This window comes from Colius striatus, chromosome 12, assembly GCF_028858725.1.
Source record: "Colius striatus isolate bColStr4 chromosome 12, bColStr4.1.hap1, whole genome shotgun sequence".
NCBI classification, from domain to species: domain Eukaryota; kingdom Metazoa; phylum Chordata; class Aves; order Coliiformes; family Coliidae; genus Colius; species Colius striatus.
The window spans coordinates 19,884,465-19,904,894 of record NC_084770.1 but is presented as its reverse complement, the minus strand read 5'-3'; the positions used below and the strand labels follow the sequence as shown (position 1 = coordinate 19,904,894).

General features: G+C 44.0%; 1 protein-coding gene across 4 annotated transcripts in view; it reads right to left on the bottom strand.

The window, feature by feature from the left end:
- Positions 1-8,884: 8,884 nt before the first annotated feature.
- GOLIM4 (golgi integral membrane protein 4) overlaps positions 8,885-20,430 on the bottom strand; it is a 32,314-nt gene continuing 20,768 nt past the window's right edge. For 2 of the 4 annotated variants that reach the window (XM_062005996.1, XM_062005998.1), the window contains 9 exons: positions 18,831-18,998; positions 18,180-18,509; positions 16,782-17,020; positions 16,276-16,352; positions 15,697-15,809; positions 14,376-14,549; positions 13,623-13,691; positions 11,427-11,507; positions 8,885-10,747 (listed from right to left, as the gene is read on the bottom strand). In XM_062005996.1, coding sequence (XP_061861980.1) covers positions 10,592-10,747; positions 11,427-11,507; positions 13,623-13,691; positions 14,376-14,549; positions 15,697-15,809; positions 16,276-16,352; positions 16,782-17,020; positions 18,180-18,509; positions 18,831-18,998 — 1,407 coding nt within the window. In that variant the 3' untranslated portion in view covers positions 8,885-10,591. The remainder of the gene's footprint in view (positions 10,748-11,426; positions 11,508-13,622; positions 13,692-14,375; positions 14,550-15,696; positions 15,810-16,275; positions 16,353-16,781; positions 17,021-18,179; positions 18,510-18,830; positions 18,999-20,430) is intronic. The other 2 variants (XM_062005997.1, XM_062006000.1) reach the window with 1 other exon arrangement.

Here is a 20,430-nt window from a genome sequence, read left to right as displayed (position 1 = left end):
ACTCGCAGATAAAAAGCCCTACTTTCATGTCCTTATGTGAGGAAGTAGGGGGCAATGGCTAAATCTGAGTTTGTGGGTTGTTTTTTTTCCCCCTGGAACCTCAGGGATTTCTGTAATTTATTTGATTTTTATCCATTGTTCCTCTAGACCTTTATCTCTCCAAAGTGCTGATTTGTGTAGATCCCCTGTTGGCTTTTATTGTTGAAGCTGGAGGACAGCACTATGCTCCCTGAGCGAACAGCCAGCGTCAAAACAAGTTATTTGTATGGTAATCCAAAAAAGAGATAATTTATTGGCACCTGCTAGGTTTCTGGCATACAAGGGTAGGTAAATGTTCTGCCAGCAAGCTAAGGGAGCAGCAAAGCTACTCATGTTTGCAGGACATCTTGCATATTAACATCCATTTTCCTCAGACTGGGCTGTGCTGCCAGTCCAGCGAGCACAGCGCAGTCACTGAAGCCCACAGCTCTGAAAGATGCATTTTTTTTCCTCTCATGATGTATTTTGTAACATTGCAGTTGCTGCCAATCTTATTTGATGACTGCCATGTGTTACCAACTTTCCTAACACAGAGGTGGCTAGCTAACACTGCATCTTCCTGCTTTGGTTAGGTTCCGACCCGGGATGCGTGTGGGACCCCTGCTCTTGTTTCAGTTTGGAGCCCCCCTGTCAGATGTTTGTGCCTGTTTTCAGGCAGGCTGCTTTCTCCCTCCGTCCCTCCTTATTTAAAGTGGAACAATAGCATTATTAGTGAATGATTTGTTTGCTTGAAGCATAAGGTGATTAGGCAGAGAGTATCAGAACACATAAAAACAAACCCCACATCTTAAGGAGGTGTTTGCACAGCTCGACTGACTGCTGCTACATTGACTCCAGAACCTTTCTGCAGCTTTTGGGAGGGTCAGCTCTGTAAAGTTTGAAAGAGGCTTTCTGCCATTTCCAGCGTTTTTGGGGCCACACACCACAGGGGCACATCCCTGCCTCTGGCTAATGCTCCAGCCTGTGGTTCCCTGTATAAGGAGGGGGCTGCTCCTGACCAGGGCAGCTCTATTGGGAGAGGAGCTGCTGCCAACGGAACAGGTCTGGAGGATGGAGGCTGCAGCAGCACCTGAGAAGCCAGTTCTTTCCAGAGGAAAAACTGTCAGGGCTGACAGGTTGTTAGAGATTCATTTTCACTTATGAGCCATGAAATAAAGCTCATCTCCCTGGCAATTTACTACTCTGCAGTCCCATTGATTTTCTTTTATAGGAGTTGCCCAGTGTTTCATAGCTGAATGTGATTCTGTGTTTTCTCTTGGACATTTCTCATTTGCCTATCCTTCACTTAATGGTTCAGTCAAGAGCCTACTGAGCTTTTTATAGTATTTAAATGGGAGACATTAGCATAGCATGGATGTTTTAATGCCACTTATAGATGAATCTTTAATATATTCTTATTGATCAAGTCCTTGTATGATAAGGAAGTGCCATCCTCCCCACTTACACAGGCAGAAAACTGAAACACAGAAGGGAAACAACTGCAAACATGACATAGAGGCTTTAGCAGCAAAGGCTCAAACCTGCTTATTCCAAATCTAGTGTCCTAACCCCAGATCATCCCTTTTCTTTTGAGAAGGTTTTTTAGCTACTATTTGTAATATCAGAGGATATTTTGTGCACAGAAGGAGTCTTGTTGTCTGTCTCTCTCGGTTGTTTGTTACAAGCTGCTGTGTTAGGTTTGGTGAGGCTTAATCCTGCTCTGCACCGAGTTTTGACTTACAATTAGAAGAGAACTGTTGCAGAAGGAGCTAAATCAGGTTCTGGGGTTTTAAAGGCCCTAAAGCCAATCAGTAATTTATGAGGGTAAATCGTTGGTGAGATTATGTGAGCATGTGGAAACAACTCTTGGGGTCATTAAGAAACAAGGCCAGATTTATTGACTGATCAGATGTCAATAAGCTTCCCTTACAAGCACGGACATTGTATCCTGTGAGGGAGTTAGAGTGGGTAGGGAAGGTATCTGCTATTGCTAATACAATATTAAATAGCAATCCTCTCTACTTAATCCTCTTATTAGGTATTGCATTACTGTGGCTGGTAGCATGTCTGTTACCTGTTGGTAAGAGCAAGTGATGAAGTGATTAGTCATTTTTTGAGAACATTGTAAATGATTTGTTCAGGAACTGAACAAACCAAGCACTGAGAAGCTTCAGTGTTGGAGGTTTTTTTCCCTCTATGTTTTCCTTGTGTGTATTCCCCATGGTGAAATTTGTAGGTTTCAGAGGCAGAGAGGAGGGGCTGAGCTCTGTTGTGTTACAAATCCCACTGCTGACACCAGGCTTTGCAAGGACAAGGCACCTGGAGTTGGGTGGCTGTCCAGATGGGGTGTGAATTGGTAGCTGAGGGATCAATAAACAGAGACAGTGGAGTCTCCTGGCAACCACTCTGGTTTCTGGGCACAACTGTCCCAAGAAAACAGCATCATGCAGCTGTGAGGCTGCAGCTGGTATAAAAAGAATCCTCATCTGTAGCATAATGAGAGAATCAAGGTACTTTCTAGAAATGTCAGGGCTCTTTAAACTGTCCATGAATCCTCAGCAGCTTCCTAAGATGCAGAAGGCTTTCAGATGATCACCACTTATGGCTTGGGACATGTGAAGCCTTTGCTACCAAACAAGACAAAAATGCCCACTTCTTTCCTTCATGACACTGCTTGTAATTCCTATGTTGCTGATGGTCCACAGAGAACGTGGTGTAGATATTCACAGCCTAAGTTATGAGTTTAGGCTAATTTGGTGATGTTATTCTGCAAAGGGCTTAAATCCATGAGGCTTAATAAAGTGGCTTAATACATGAGGCAGCAGTGCCATTCTTTACAAGAAGTGGAAACCCAGTCCTCCAAAGAAAATTGTTAAAGGCAGGAAGCCTAAAGAGTATAGACAAAAACATATTAAGAAAACATAGGAAAAGGATGCTCTGTCCCATTTAAGTGGTGGGAGACCTACAGTTCTCCATGTTAGCTGAAGCAATATGATGTGAAGGTTTGTGTGGATGGAGAATGTTGAGGGCACTAAGGTAAATTACAGATTTAATGACATTTGCTGTGAGGAGAAGCCCTAAGGGGAATATCCAACAGTGGAACCACCATGCAGAATAACCTGGTAAACTGCTAATTATATTACAGTCCAAATCAATATGGAAGATTGAAGCAAGGCTAGAAGCTGTGACATATGCTTTCTTTATACTTGCACTGAGTCACCTTGCTTTGTAACAGAGCCACCAAACAACACACACAGTCTTGTTTTTTATTTTGGGGTTTTTGACTAGCAGAAAACATCTCCTGAGAGAGTTTATGAACCTGGATCCAAAGACACCAGTGTGAAATTCCTTACTACATAACTTTTATTTTCAAACTGCAAATGGTATCAGATTGTCCAATTTTCTAGTTGAACAGAAACTTTCTCCAGAATAAATCAGTATCTTTTCTGGAATAACGTGGCTTGTGGCTTCACACATTTATCACTGTGAACTACAACACATCCACAAAGGCTTTCTTCCATTACAGCATTATTTCCCACAACATTTCTTTTAACACCTATCAAGCTATTTCTCTTGGGATTAGAAACATCCCAACCCTTTTAGTTATGGCACCACACCTAACTTTACAAGCAAATTGATATAGTAACGTGGCCATCTGACATATCATCGAACCATTTCCATGTCTTCTAGAGCATTTGGAAGTCCAAGTTTTGGAAGGAGTGCAATTGTCTCTTTCGTGCCATATAATGTTTCTGCTCCTGTGAAAGGGGCCAGTATGTTACAGAGATTCATAGAGTTCCGCCTTGAATTGCAGCAGAAGGGCAGTAGCTGCAAACCTGGAACTGAGAACATCTACAAGAACCCTTTGCCCAAGATGCATGCAGATACTTTTCAGTGCAAGCTAGTTCTTAATGCTGTATGCCTATATATACATACACGTATAATTTCAAGGGAGCTCAAATTGCTCTGTGGCTGTTGGACCCAGTGATAGCTGCTGTCAGGTGGTTTTGTGTCCTTCATTCCTGTACTTTTTCTGGCACAGAACCCTGGCTACATCTCCAGTTATTCCACTTCTTCCTGGCCCCACAGGTCCCTGCCCTATCCCCCCAGTTTCCATCAGCACTCCATCAAGGCTGCTGCTGAATTAAGCTTGTCCTTTGTGGCTGATAAAACAACTGTGATGTCCAGTACTTGCCATGAGGTCACTCTTAAGCTTTCAAAGATGTAGCTGCTGCAAATAGGCATTTGAATATCTTCATTTCTAATACCTGTTGCCTATTCCTCTGGTGAATCAGAAAACTCCTCTAATCTTTCTTTAATACCAGTTCCCTGGCACAGGGCCTGGTTAGCTGTGGCTTAGAGATAGCAGTTTCCACTGGCACCACTACTGATTGGAATGGTTAATTCTGAGGTGTGCCAAGGTGTCTGGCCCACAGTCCACCTCCCATTTCTGCTCTGCAATAACTTTTATATGAATTCTCTGATCCTCTCTGTGTCTTCCCAGGTACTCATTTTATTCCTTGGCGTTACAGTACAAAACTCTTAGTAAAGCTAAATCCAGGTAGGATTTGTTTGGATGTGAGGACACTGTGTAGTATTATAAAGCATCTCAGCTTAATGTACAGGAGCTGTTGCATTTCTCACCTGTCACAATAAATGACCAGAAAATTGGCTCTCTGCAAGGCGGGAGGGCTGTTCACATCCAGTTTGCAATATCTCCTGTACACAAACAGCTCAGGGCTTCTGCAATCACCAGTGTCTTGCACAGGGCTGACCTGGGTTATTCACCACAATTACTCCTTTAGAAAGGTACTTTGCAGCTCCTGCCAGGAAAGATTGAGCTTGTCTTTCCTCCAGGTCAGGGAGAAAATGCAGGTCTTGCCATTCTTTTTGATACCAGTGGAATAATGTATCCCAAGCTGTCTGTGAATCAATTTCATAATCTCATTTTTACAGCTTTGGCTACTTTGCTATGATGAAGAGCTAACAGTAGCATTTGTTCATTAATTAAGGATGATGCCTTTTCCAAAATGCCATCTAGGACTCTTTTTTTTTTCCTGTTCCATTGACCTAAGGCAAATCAAATTCCCTGTGAAGTTTAACCTTTCTTTAAAGCTCATCTTTCTTTCTACTTCAGTTCCTAGTTAAAGTCTTAATTGTACCTGGTGGACAAGTGTAAAATGGTTGGCTTTGACCTGAATATGAGCTCTTCCAGGAGGGAAACTGTGCTGGCTTGTGATATAAACAAAAATGCTTGTGAAGGAGAGGGACATTTCCATCGCCACTGTGAAAACTAGAAGTCTTTAGGGGGGGTAGAAGTGTAAAAACAGACCCTCCACTTTGTTGACCTGTGATACATGAGACCCCCTAATCCTGCCTTTTGTGGCTACTGATGATATGCTGGATATTTGTGTTCATTTGAGAGAAGGAGGCTGTGGAGCCATCTCTCACCATCCCTGCCCACAGCAGCAGGTCCCGCTGGGCCAGCCCTGGATGCCTTCAGGGCGTGTCTTTGGCTTGTAGGAGCAAGGGCTACACAACTAAAAGAGCGAGAGAACATCCCCAGGTTAAAAGTCTGCTGCAAAAGGCTTTTTAAACCAATGACAGCATTTTGCTATGTGGTTGAAAAGATGTGGAAGGCAGTGTAATGTTGCTGATTGCAATCAGAGGGCCCAGCAGGACTCGGGGCCCATGCCCAGGCCCCATCTGAGCTCGAGGCTCAGGTTTCCTCTTAAACCTTTTCCAAGTCACTTGTGCTGCCTCACCTCTGTGCCTCTCTCTAAAATAGGGTTTAGCACGATTTTAAAATGCTGTGAGATCTGCAGAGAGAAGTAGTTTTGAGAACAAAATATTTATTGCAGTGCAAGGACTGAGTTTTAAGGAATCTCAGGCTAATGGTAACAAAGCACCCGTGAACTTTCTGCTGTGGTCCAGCAGGTGCAAAGCTGGGGCATTGCTAATCTTGTCAGCTGAATCCCTGACAATAACAGGGCTCATAAATACCTTTAATATGCTGAACCTCTAATGAAAACTTCCAAACACTTTCTTAGTAGATGTGGCAAAGTTTTTCATGTTTTATTCCTTTTAGAAGAACTACTACAGCAAGAACTGTGGAAGGAAAGGGCAACCTGTTTGAGGGCTGGTGATGTGTCAGGTGAACCAAAGGCAACTTTTTATCTCGCCCTGGATCTGCAGCTTTGGGTTTCTCATTCCCTTCACCCTGCAAATATTTTGGCTGTAACAGTATAAATTTATTTTGTGCATGTAGCAGAGGAAGAAGTTCTGTGCACACAGTAAACACGTTTTACGTGCTTAGAATTGAAAAGCTGACTGAAGGTCATTTTTAGCAATGACTGCTCTGAGGCTCCTTTGTCATGAAAACCTGCAGCAAAAGTGGATAAAACTTGTCAGAAACAAATTTGTGCTTCGGTGACAGATGTATCTGTGTGGCTCATTCCTAATCACAGTGACTTTTGTCCTAATGTTTCCTTTAAAGCAGTGTTATCTATCTCACTTTTTAGCTCATGTTAGATCAAGCCTTACATTGGCACGCTGGCGTTGAATAGATGAGTTGACAAGCTGGCCCCACAGAGTGCTGTTTGCATGCTGGTGCCAAGAAGCTCCCTGATAGTGTGGGGCCTTTGTTCCCATGAAGGATTTCAAGCTCCCCAATGTACATGGAGCTATTGTCATTTTGCTGAGGTGAGCTGTGGAGCCAGAATATTGTGTGTGATCCGTTGGAGGATTTCCTGTCCTACAGAATGAATTCCACTGGGTTTTATTTTATTGTAGTCTTATTGTTTCATATATTTTATGGGTAGAGCTTTCTATTTGAAAGACTGTCATAGAGTCATTTCTATATGACTGACCTTTCAGTTTACCGTAGGCAGTAGGATTTGCCTTGTGATGCCCAAGCTGGGGCTGAACTAGAAAGACTTAAAAGATGTCTAGTGATTAAGAATTCATCACAGCTTTTACAATATTTGCTGCAATGACTAATTAAGTCCTTTACTTATCACTTATGCTGTATTTGTGGCCTGAATTTCATTGTGGGATCTTTTTTTGGTTTTTTCCTCTGGGACACTGAGGACTCTTGCCTGCCTCTGTGAGCTCTCTTAGCCCATCATTGAATCATCCCAGCATTTTTTCCTGAGCTGACTGGGGCATGACCTTTCTTCCTAGAAGCCAATTTTTCCCATCATTCCCACCCTGTTCCCTGAATGCTCTGTGGTATTTTGACGCCTGGGTGCTGGACCTGGTCCCTGTATGCCAATAACTGTCTCACTGCTGCCAAATGCAGAAGTGACATCGTCTTTTCCCTTGAATTTATGCTTTCCCTCTGTTGGTGGGGGACTCTCACCAGTCCCCTTTGCCACAGCATCATGCTGGGAGTCACACTTTGAGCAGCAAAACTGAGAGCTCATTTTTTCCCCTCTGCCATTCATTCTGTACACACACAAGGTCAGGGCTCTGGGCCAGCTCATTTATTCTTAGATTAATTTCTTCCTTTAGTGAAGTGTTCAGCATTCCCTGTATCCCACAGGACATCCTACGGCAATGAGGACCTGTCACGTGGGTCCCCCTTCCCAGTACCAGCTCATCTGCCCAACACAGTGCCTGGCACTGAGTGATGGGCGTCAGGCAAAGAGGTCACAATAACTGCAGGGTGAGCAGCTACAGAGCAGGCAGTTGTGCAGGGTCTGACATGGTTTGCCCTTTGCCTTAGCAAAAGAAAGCGGAAGAACCAAGGGATTGTGTTTTGAGTCATGCCAACCTGAGCTCTGGGAGGCTGGCAGGGAGTAACGCTGGCCAGGGAGCGGTGGGAAGCACCACCAGTTGTTGCTGGAGTGGTGGCTGGGGCATGTCACGGAGATTACACACTGCCATTGTCAGCCCAGCCTGAAGTCTTACTCAGAAAGTTGATCTTCAGTCAAGTAACTCTTGTCTGAAGTGAATAGGCTCTTGATTAAGGACAGAACAGGCTTTCATTAAGACTTTCTTGGCCTATTCACATTAGATGTGAACTTGTTATGCTTGCTGAAGTAAATATTGCATCCGCTGTGAATACTGGCTCACACAATGCACAATAGGAGCCCTTATTCTGCAGCTTCTCATTCTGGGCAGTTTTATTGTCTCTCTGTACTCTTGCTGAAGCCAGAAGTTATCCAAGTGAAGCCCCACAGCCTGACAGAAAATGAAAGGATATCGTGAAAGCGGCTGAATAAGTTGTGTTCTGTGCCCAGGGGTGCTGGGAACGTGGGGCCCACATGCCAGCAGAGGAGTTGAGCACCTCTTCCATGTCAGCTGTAGGCAGCACATTGCTGAAGCAGTTGGAGAGAGGTAAACAGGAGCTTATCTCAGTGTGAAGCTGCTGTGCTGGTAGAGAGCTTGTACCTGCAGCTGGCTGTGGAAGAGGCGTTCTCTCACACCTCCAGAGGCAATGCTGCAGCTGTAACACAAATATTTGATGCACATGGTTCCTTAGAGGTGCAGGAGACTGCATGAAAAGACAGAGCCCTTTGTATTCTGGCAGTACCTGAATCTTTAGAGTTAGTTGTCATCTGCCAGGGAGGATAGGCTCTCCTCCAAGCCCAACTGGGCCCAGCCTGGACAGCAGGCTCCTGTTTAGGTGAAACTGCTGCAGGAAAGGGCTGGGACTCTCCCTCCCTCCTCCTCTTTCACAGACTCACCTTTGATATGAAAGGCTGAGATGCTCTACTGCACCTCCTGGAGGAGGACTCTCAGTGGCAACTACCGCTCATCTGGCCTCAACCCAGAAAATGCCCCTCTGGCTCCCTCTTCCCTTTCTGAGTCAGGAGAACAGAGAATGAACGCAGGAGAACTACACAAACCATCACACTTGTGCAAGATGGGTAACTATTTTCTGGTTTATTGACTGCAGTCAAGTCTTATTATGCCTCAAATAATTAAATACTGCACCTGTGCCATTAAAAATACAGGCCAATTTACCAAAATATTGTATTCTGAAGATTATGTACATATTATACATTTTACAGTGTTATGTAAACTTTTTTATACATAAGGTAAATCTGATTTATGGCAACTAAAACCCCCAAAATAATAGCTGACAAAAATATTCCTCTGAACCATAAGCACTATGTGTCTGTGATTGCAAAGAATGGAAACCAACTATGAACAGAACAGGAGTTAGTAATAAAAACAAGAATTAAATTACATTCAGATAAAGCTTAACTAAAACCCTTGCTGAGCATCACTACTACAAAAAGGGGAAAAATCCCAAACCCTCTCCTTATATATTCCCACAGCCCCTCATGGGGAGCTGCTGTGTGCCTCATTTCCAGCAATGAGGCAGCACCTGGGAAATCCAGATTCCCCTTCTCCTTTGAACATCCATTAAATAAGTGGGGTGTATCCCAATACAAATGTTGTATATAGTCATGCACTGTAATGATGTCCCCAGGAGCCTCCCCAAGGCACAACTCTTGTGTGGTTCCCCCCACCCCCCTCACCCTTTGGCATGCAGTGCTAGAGATGTTTGCTATTCAAACAGGATTGGTCTGTACTCTGATTTTCTTGTTTGCACCAGGGATGCAGAAATTCTTAGAACATAGATTTAAAAATAAATAAGTAAAAGAAGGCAAAGGCCTTACTCAACATCTTGCCTCAATCACATCCACTCAGTTCACGTGCCTGAACTAGAGTCTCCAGGAAGCGTGTCGCTGAGGCCACGTAATGACACTCCTCCAGTCAAAGATTTTGTGTCTTAACTAGGACAACAAAAATGTTCCCCCTGTGTATCTTCAGGCATGTGACAGCTGTAGTGTTTTGATTTGGAGTAATGGCTCTTCGAGTCTAAATTGATTTCTAGCTCGCATCTCATCTCAGCGTAGCCCTATTTGCATGATCTGCTATGTAGTGCATGTAATTAAGTACCTAGGTATGCTCATTACAATAAATGCATAATTTACCTGTGTATAAACAGCTGCCCAAATTAACAGCCGCTGGCCTGGCAGTATATTGAAGGCTTGTAAGACTTGCATATTTTATAAGAGTTGTGCACCTCAGAAAGGCCTGGTCCTGCAGAGAGCTAGGCATGTGCTTATCTTTGAGAGAGTGAAGAATCTCATGAATCTCAATGAAACTGCAGCCTGTGTCTCAGAGGGCAGTGGGGCCAGGCTTTAGTCCCACACCTTCTGCCAAGACAGAGATGGAGGGACTCATGCCGACTGGCTTTAGGCACTGGGTATCTTCCCTCAGATGTCGAGTGTATCTGAAATTAGACCAAACGTCTCTCGTTGGACAAGGTGAAATTGTATTCCAAAAATGGCCTTTAGAAAATCTGCCCAGGATTACAAAATCATTCAACCTGTTTGATGTCTGTTTATGTACAGCTTTAATAGAAAAGAAATCCTAATCCTAGAGTATCAAAATACCGTATCCATACAAACGCAGGAGAGCGGCTACTAGAAAAGTAACAAGTGTAGAACACAAATGTTTTTGGAAATGAAAGATCCTACAAAAGGTGTTGGCTTTTGTCTGTTTTTAAAAAAACCACACAGGAACTGGTGTGCTTAAAAAAAGGAAAAGAGAATTACATCTCCCCTCGTCTGCGAGTCTTTGCTGCAGCAGCTCTGCCGTCCTCCTCCTCTTCCTCCTCCTCATAGTTTTCTTCATGATCGTCCTTCTGGTTGTTCTCTTCCTGCATTTCTTGCTCTTGATCTGCCCCTCCATTATTCTTATCATCTGCCTGATTAAAGAACCCCAAACAAACCAGATTGAGTGCAACTGCCACATTCCTTCTGCTTTAAGGCAATGAGATGAAGTTAAAGAACCTGGAGGAGGCTGAGGGGGGACCTCATTAACACGTGTGAGTATTTGAAAGGTGGATGTCAAGGGGATGGGGCAACGCTATTTTCTGTAGTGTCCAGTGATAGGACATGGGGTAATGGACAAAAGCTGGAACACAGAAAGTTCCACTTCAGGAAAAACTCCTTTGGTGCTGAGGTGAGGAAGCCCTGGCCCAAGCTGCCCAGGGAGAGTGTGGAGGCTCTTTCTCGAGAGGTTTCCAAACCCGCCTGGACAAGGTCCTGAGTGACCTGATCTAGGTGGGAGCTGCTTCAGCAGGGGTTTGGACTGGATGATCTCTAAAGGTCCCTTCCAACCCCACCATTCTGTGACTATAAAATGACTGTCAGCTAGAGTTGTTATAGCTGATGGTCAGAAACAGGGAAAGACCTTCAAAAGCTTCCAGACAGCAAGAATTGACGTGGTGGCAGGAGGATGAGGAAAAGGAAGTTGGGACAGCATGAAAGTTTAAGGTCTAAAAGCAAGCTACAAGAGTTATTATATAATGTGAGTGGGACAGGATCCCAGTTGTGTTCAGCGTTATTCATGTCACCCAGTTTGGGGCTTTACCCAGTACTTACATTGTCGTCATTTTCACCATATGGCTCTTCAGCATTGTGTTCCAGTTCCCGTTTCTTCTCTTCAGTCAAGTCTTCCTGGATCTACAAAGCACAGACGTGTTCTGGCTATTTTAATTTCCTTTAAAAAAAAGCATCCTGACACAGAAACATCCACATTTTCACAGCTGTGCTTTCACAGAGGGGAGATTCAAAAGAAAGGGAGGAGAGTGCATGGAGAGGTTAAAGGAGGGAAAAATCCCAACCCTGGGGAAACTTGCTTCCTCTGAGAGCATATGTAACTTTTAACTACAGTTTTCACAGGCATCAGCTAACACATTTATATTGCCATTCCATGCTTAAACTTCACAGATATATTGTCTCCTTGTCCTTCAGAGTAAGTGTCCTGGCCCAAGCAAAGGGACTTCTAGAACACTTCCATTCCAAGATGCTGTATAGGTATTTAATGGTAACTGACTGTGAGGGATCCTTCTGCCAACTGCCCCTGGAGAACCACAAAAGAGGAAAGGAGGGACTGGAAGCGACAAATAATCTCTTTCAACTTCATACTTGGAGAGAGCAGGCCACACAAAGTCTGCTCTTCAGATGTTTAGATCCTGACCCATCACTTCTTTCTGTCGGTGCTCTCCCCCACTCCCATGTCCCTTTATGGTTGGGTGCAAATTGGAAAGGACACTTTTTGAAGTAAGCTTTGGTTTTCTTTTGGAGAGTGCTGTTATGCCTATCTGCTCCAAACAGTGTCCTGTAAGCTGGGTAAGATGCTTCCCTAAGTCTCTCCCAGTGGAAAAAAAGGCTGCTTCACCTGGCTGGGAAAGGGCAGGGCTGAGGGGAGACAGGGCTGAGGGGAGACACAGTCACTGTCTGCAACTCCCTGACAAGAGGGTGAAGTGGGGGTCGGTCTTCTCTCCCAAGTAATGAATGACAAGACAAGAGGAAAGCTGGCACATTGTGCCAAAGTTTAGGTTAGCGATTAGGAAGAACTGTTTCCCTGAAAGGGTTGTCAGCCCCTGTGCAGGCTGCCCAGGGCGGTGGGGGAGTCCCCAGCCCTGGAGGGATCCCAAAGCGGTGGAGCTGAGGTGCTGAGGGCCATCGGGTAGTGGTGAGCTTGGCAGGGTCGGGGGAAGGCTGAGACTCCAGGACCTATGAGGGCTTTTCCAACAGAAACGACTCTAGGAGCACTCAGTGCTGCCACCTACCCCTGCCACATAGAGCAAGGACGAGAGTGCTGCTCTGGCAGCTGCCATCACTTTCCCCCGAACAGCAGCAGCAACAGCCTCTGCAGCAACATCCCAGCAGGAGAGGGTATTTAGCAGAATATTTGAGCCAACCTAGTAAAGAAGCTGTTCCTGATGACAGCATCTAAACTCTTTCCTGCTTGCTCTTCAGTGCTTCCAGTAAACACCCTGCTCATAGTCCTTTATGGAACAGATATTAAATTACTTCCTGCAAGCCAAAGAGTAGTTGCCAAAGGCCAACTATTCCCAGTTCCTCATGACCTGCTTTGCTTCAAGTAACTGTGTTTTGAACTGGTGAAGTCTAAGTGCAGAGCAGCTAATCTAGACCAGAAGGGACTAATGAGTAGTTGTTTCTATTGCTTTTTGTAAATCATTCTGTATGAAGTAGAAAATAGCAATTGATTAGGTATGTATTGAAGAACTGCAGGGCAGCTTATGCCAATGCATACACAATGAGCACCCCATTCAACAGGGGAAGGAAAAAAGTCCCTTCCTTTTTTCCTCTACTTCAAAGCCAGGTGCTAACAGCCTCCTACCTCTGACTCCATGAATAGTAGGGGGTGACCTAACTTGGGACTGCTTAGGAGAAGCACAGATAAAACAAAACCAGGGCTAAAGAGTAAGTAACTGGTTAAGGAAGTACTTTGCCCAGACTGCAGTGTGTGATAAGAGATGCAAAGTTAATGAGGTTTTCAGTGACCTTCAGAGAGCTCCAGGTTTGCAGGCCTTTTTCCCCAAATTGTGAACAGCTTAATCTTTTCAATTATCACCCAATTAATACCATGCTGCATGGAAGACTAACGGATTCAGCACATACATGGGTAACACTAAATGTGGATGGCAGAGCAAAGACTCCCTGGGTTTCATCACATCAAAGTGCAGTTATAAAAGATATCAATGTGGACTGTGATAGAGATGTGCTCTGCTACCTGAGCCCACGTACACCTTGAGTCTGCTTTCTTACCTCCTCCTCTCCCTCTTCCTGGTACTGTTCATCCACATTATCTTCCTGCTGGTCGGGATTTCCTGCCATCTGCAGGAAGATCATATACAAATTCAGCTCTATGTGAATGTCTATTAACTGGCAAAGACTGAAGGTTAAAGTTTCCTCTTCTGGAACTAAAACTTTAAGTAAAGTGAAAGTAATAGTTGTAGTGCATTCATTACCATTAATGACAGCCCAGCTACATGATTTAGAACTGCCCTAAATTAAAGAATAGGCAGCAGAATGATTATAATAAAAATCACTTCAGAGAATGAAACAAGACTTTCCATACTAAGCAGGAAGACAACTAAATATTCACACCATTAAAGACCAATGCCATAAAAATAGGGATTATCTCTGCCTGGAGGAGTTTACACTTTAAAGGGGGTTGAAATGTGTAGCATTCACTGGAATGGCCTTCAAAAGTGACACCACTGCTTACTGTTGGTTGGGTGGGGATGGTGTGGAAGTAGCACAGAAGGGAGTGGTGCAAAGACAGGAAGAGTATATGAAGGGGTGCTCTTGCACAGGCTTGTGTGAAAATATGTGAGGCTCTAGGATCTCAGGAGAGGCAGAGCTAGTGATGAAAGACACATCAGTGTATCATCAGGAGTGATTCCTCACTCTTCCCTCCACACAGCACTTCTGGCTTCAAATAGGGCTTTAAAAAAAAAATCAAAGTTCAGTGTTCCCTGACTGAGCTGTGCTACCTTGTCCCTTCCCTTTACTGACCACGAGGTGCTCTTCCAGTCCTGGATGTCCCAGTTTCTGATCGATTTCTTTGTGCTTTTCATTTTCATCTGGTAGATTTTCTTCTCTCTCTTGCTCAGCTTCCTCAAATTCATCTTCTCCCTGATTGTTGGGGTCATCAGCAGGATTCACATCTTCCATGCCTGCCTTCTGTAACTTTCAGAAGTGAATGTTAAAGAAGTATTTTCATCTCACAGTTCCATTTCATGTAGCTTAAAAGCTCCTCTATCATGAGCCAACTCCCCACCCACTGAAACCAGCTGGAATCTCTCTATGGGCATCACTGCTCCCTAGATCAAACCCAGCCAACACAGAAGTGTCCACTCCTGGAAGAAAAAGCACTTCAGTGCTGAACAGACAGGAGTACAGGTACCTGTCTGTTCCAAACCTGATTGAATCTGCTGATTTATTTCACAGAGGATGGTGAAGTCCTTTTGTTTACTTAACTACCTGACAACTGACTGCCTGATAAGACCAGGTGAAAAAAAGATAAGAGCTGAAATGCTCATGGCTCAAAAAAGCTGATGTGAACTTTTGGTACCATTTTGTCCTGCAATACTGACCTTGTCTACATCTGTAATAAGGCAAAAGAAAACATCACTTGCTTTTGACCATCCTTTGCCATGTCAGAAAGCACACATTTTCCTTCTGTTTATCACTCTGTGAAAGCATTTTTGATATGTTACATCTGACAAGTTTAGGACCCTTTAAAAATATTTGCTATACAAGTTAATTTGCTGAGGGGGAGGGGAGTACAGGTGACACGCTTCATGTTCCACACCATCAAGTTAACATGGAACTTGGGGGAAGGCACAGGATGGAATCTCCTGCATCCAGATCTCTGTTCAGTGCTGTTTCCTCTTCCTAAGTCTCCGACTACTTCTGTACTGACTTCAGCCGGTTTCAGTGGCTATTGAGTTGGCTTTTACCCTCCTTACTCCTGATAGTATGAAAACTACTGCCCCTGCTCCTCGTGATTGGCCACCACTGAATTACTGCTGGTGTTTCTTTGATCCAAGTTTACCTGCTCAAGTCCCAGCTAAGTCCAAATTCCACCTAAAGCACAGATCAAATGTAGAAAAGCAACTTGCTTCCAAGGAGGAAGCTTTTTTTTTTCATTTCTTCCCAAATGGGTAAGGATAACTTTAAATAGACCTTAGATGTCGTTTTAAACTGTCAAACTTGTCTTCCTAGCAGACCTCTTGTTCATCTTATTTCTGTACCATGCAATTACATTAGATGAGGCTTCTGGGTTTTCCCGTCAGTAACGATTGCAATCCATAACATCTTAATTCATACTCACTGATTCATCAGCCTGCTGATTTCCTACTTGATGTTCTGGTTCTTGCTGTTCATTTGCATTATTTTGATCTTCATCTTCACCTTCATCCTGGCGCTGGTTGTCACGTTCATAAGCTGACAAATTGACATTATTATTGTATTACAGCAGTTGCCAGTCAGCCCTTTGAAGAGTCTCCTATCTCCTAACTTCCAAATGTACTTTGAGCCTTTACCTAAAGAGCTCACCTAACCACAGAATGTCAACAGGACTGTTTCACTGCTAGTAGGAAACTGACAGTGAAAGATTATCTGAAGAGGTCAGACAAAATCAAGAGCCAGGCTCATGTAACCAAGAGCCCCAAAGCCCTATCCTAGCAGCTCAGCCAGAAGGACACTTTTCCTTTCAGCCGCACAGAGATGATCTTGAGTCATTCCTGTATTTCCTGTCACTTCAGACAGTCTTACTTCAGCTTCTGGTTTTAAATGGAGAGTTTATATTTCATTTTAATCCAAATGGGACACAAAATTAATAGTAAAATCTTACAGGAAAGGGAGCACACAGGGAACCTGTGAATATAGTAGGGACATACTTTTATCTTACCTCCTTCCTCTTCCTGGATGCCTTGCTCTTCTCCTTGTACAATATCATGGTCCATGTTACCATAATGAGCCTGCTGGCTGGGAAAGTTAAATGCAAACACATCCTTTCAGTTTGAAAACAGTGTGGTTTTGCTTTAATAAACCATCCTACTGCATCCCTACCCCTCCCAGCTCCAGTCCACAATGGGCTCCAGTTTAGCTTTCTATTACCTAATATTTTGCCCCATCACATTTCCTGAAGGAAGATATATTTTATAGAACAAAGTCTTTCTTGTCCTGCTACACTAACTTCTGTGTTTGTGTTTCAGTATGTATCAATGGGATCCACCTTGCACTTTCCAAACTCCTAAGGCAGTATATTCCATAAGCAAAGAACCTCTCCCACTGAATTTAGCTTCTGGCCAGTCTGGGTTTATAGCATTAAACCACCCTCTCCTCATGGTGGTATGGTGGGAGCCAGAAAACCTAAAGCACAGATAATGACAAACTCCTGTAAAAGAATTTCACCTTAGCCTGTTTTTGTAGAGGTTTTCTCCTTGCTGTGCCTGTTTCTGCAGCTGAAGCTCCTTCTCCTGCAGCTGTTGCTGCCGTAGCAGCTGCTCTCGCAGGCGTTGCTGGCGCAGGGATTCCTGACGTTCTCGCAGCTGATTGGCTTCCTCTGCTCTTCGGGCTGCAAGATGTTGCTGCTCCAGTTGTTGTTCATAAGCTGACTTATGTCTTTTTGTTACAGCTTTCGTTGGTGTTATCTGTCCAAGAAATGTATTAGTCACAGGTTAATTCCAGGGATCAGAAACAAGCCTGTAAAAACCTGTGGCAAGAGGGAAAATTCTGCAGCAGCAGGCAGAGTTACAGCAAAGCTGGTTTAGGTTTTCCTGTCTCTGCCCAAAGTTTACTTGTTTTTTTGAACATAGACTGGAAGCATTGAGGTGTTTGTGGAGGACATGGGGAAGGAGGAGGAGATAAGGGGCTGGGGGAAGCCACGCTTTTCTTACACATCAATAGTAACAAAACCCCCCAACACGTTACTAGTAAAAGGATGTTTTGATGACTGGCAATTAAAACAGCAAATATGCTTTCATTGATTCAGATGGTAATTTCAGTGGGGATAGCTTTGAGCCTTAAGTGAGACACTGCACATTTTTTACAGTCAGCAGTAACTTTAACTCCAGTTTCACAGCTTAACCTATTGCTGCTGTTCTAATCCACTGCACCTCTCCCAACAGCAGCTTCTCATCATGCTGGAGTCATAAAATTAATCTCCTAGGACAGTGTTTACACAGCCTAAGGTGAGATCAGTAAAATATATTTTCCACTGGAGATCTAATCTAGAATGTAAATCCAGGCTTTGCTGGTTTTATTTAGAGCTGCACAGAGCAGGACTTGCCATTGCTGTGCACTGATTTCCCCTGGCTATTTTAGTCATGTTAATCTTGCAGTGAAAATTTCCTGTCAAACGACAGCAAAGGTTGAGATGGAAATGTGTTTACAGAGGGAGGTGTATCTGACAAGGAGACACGCTGCAATTTGCTGAGATGCATCAAATCAGTAAGGCAGGACAGCTCCCCATCAAAGTGCTGAAGAGAAGTCTCATTCTATCTTCTCGTCAGCTTCCACTCAAGTTTGAAGCAGGAGATGAGATTCAACCTGACTGCTCTTTGTTTCCAGCTGTTGCTTTCTGTCAGCAGAATTAACGTTCATTAAGCTGCATTTGGCAAGCACTGCAGTATGTGTGTGCTTAAGTTGGGCCTGGATCCTATGCAGCCAAGTGCTTTGAATCCTAAATTTGCTATACATGTGACATGAATTTTACCTAGAGATAGGCAGTGCAATACAGGGCCAGCAAGGAGAAAAGAGGCCTCCATTTAAACAGCAAACCTAGTCAATTAGTAGAAGAGAGCTCCATACCTCTGAAGGAAGATGATCACCCAACATGTTGGTTTCTTCTTCCTTCTGTTCCTGTTTTTTCCACTCATGCTCTTCTGGTACCTGATCCTGTTCCTCCTCCAAGTGCTCAGGTTGACCTGCCTGCTCCATTTCTTCCTCTGCAAATTCTTTCTTGCGTTCCTCTTCAACCTGATCGACATGTTGCTCATCATCCTCTCCTGCTTCTTGTTGCTCCTGAATATTTAGTTCTTTGGCATGCTGGCCCTCCTTAGCCCTCCTTTGCAGGTGAAAAGGCTCAGCTCTCTCTTTTTCCTGGGTAATTATTTCTTCTCTCTCTTTTGGCTTCTCACCCTGTGAAACATATGCAATGTTTTGTGTGCACAAGACATTATGGATTTTGTGTTTTCAAGACAGCCAAGGATCAGGCACGGATGCCTCTGTTCCAGCCTGCAGCTGTGAGGCAGGAGAGCCAAATGCCTACTCTGGAACAAGCTGCCCCTCCAGGCCAATGGCATCAATACCTGACTCTTGGCTTTTGCACATCTATCCAAAGAGTCTGACAAAGGTGTACAGTTAAACTATTCTTCTAATGGAAGCTGAGTATCTAGCTAAATGTCTTGCTGAGTAAGAACCGTTTCCCACCCTGTCTGTAGCCAGGACAGTGCTTTATACCTCTTCATGCTCCTCAGCCACAGCTTCATGGTGCATTGGGAGGTCGCTGCGGGGAGATGGTGCTCGCACCTCTGCTTCCTGGTTTGGTCCTTCTAACTTCTGGGGCTGTCGGAAACTTGGTATGTTGTTGAGTGTGTCCTTCAGCTGTTTGTATTCCTCCACCTGGGACTAAAGTCCACACATTCATTACAGTGTGTCCAAACCAATTTCTCACTAGTGCAATCACCTTGGTGTAAACTTGCTGGCAAGACACGCGGTAGAAAGATTCAATATTCATCTTAAAGCGGGTATCAGGGAGAAGGAGCAGGTTGCACCCCCACACCAGGTAACACTGCTTCAGCACCATCTTTTCAGCCAAAGTGTGCATGCATATAACATATATCAGAAAAATCTCTGTGGGACAAAGACAAAGATTTGTTTCATTCATGCCAAGCAGGAAAATAGTCAAAAGGAGATGATGCAGTTTTCCTGGCAGACTAAAGAGAGGGAATCGAGAGCACCACACATTCTCCTTTACTAGTAGAAAGAAATCCAGTTCTTTCAGAAACAGTAGCTATAAGGTGTATGTACATGTCATGGAAATGCCAAATCCTCAACATTTCGACAGGTGTTACACAAGACAACAGCCAACATCCAGAACTGAGGCAAAGAAAGTTGTAGCAAACTGCTGGTGAAGGGCAGGAGGGGAAAAAAAAGAAAAAAACAAAAAAGAGAGGGAATGTACATTTCTGAGGTCTTCCTGGCATGCAACAGTAAAATGTTGTTATCTGATTTGCTGTTTAAGGGTGTACAAGGTCAGGATACTTTAAAAAACGTGTCCAGTATGAGAATCCAGGCTGGCTGCTGACTAGACAGCAGACATACAAGAAAGATTCTCTTGTAAAGTAAAATGATGGAGGTTGAAAGGACGAGTTGCATAGAGAAAGGTGGTGCACACTGCCAGGGCTTGTCTGTTGCTCCAGTGCACGCTGGTGGGTATGTTTACTCCCCATTTTGAAGTCAGAGGTGCATTTCATAATCTTTTTAAAACTTGGGGTTAAAAACTGGCTGCAGTTTGCACGTGGTGATGGGGTATGTCAATGGGTATGTCACGGCAATCAATAGCAGAGCAGACAGGCATGATGCATTGGCGTACAATGCATAACACTCATACAAAACGATCTCCACAGTGCTACAAATTGACATGATGCAATGTGTAACAGCTCCGAAGCTCGACGCACCTCGAAGCGTCCTCAAAAGACTATGGCATCCATTAAAACAGACAGGCCTAAAAGCAAAGCAGAATGCACAGTAATTACTCTTGTCATTCCAGAGGGACACTTCTGCTTCCTGATCAACTGCTGCAGAGGCCAATGAGAAATTTTAGGGGGAAAAAAATAGGATTGATTTAATGCAAGACTAATACACGGGTTTGTGATTTTCTCCCCACTCCCTGACCATGCAGAGACACAAATAGTTTAGGGTTTTTAAACAGTGCACATCCACATTTCAAGTACCCCTTCAATTCTGCTGTATGAATCACTGAGCTGAACAGTGTGATTCAAGAACAGAACTTAAAAGGTATTAATACTGCCAGAAAGACAGGCTTTATAAAAATATA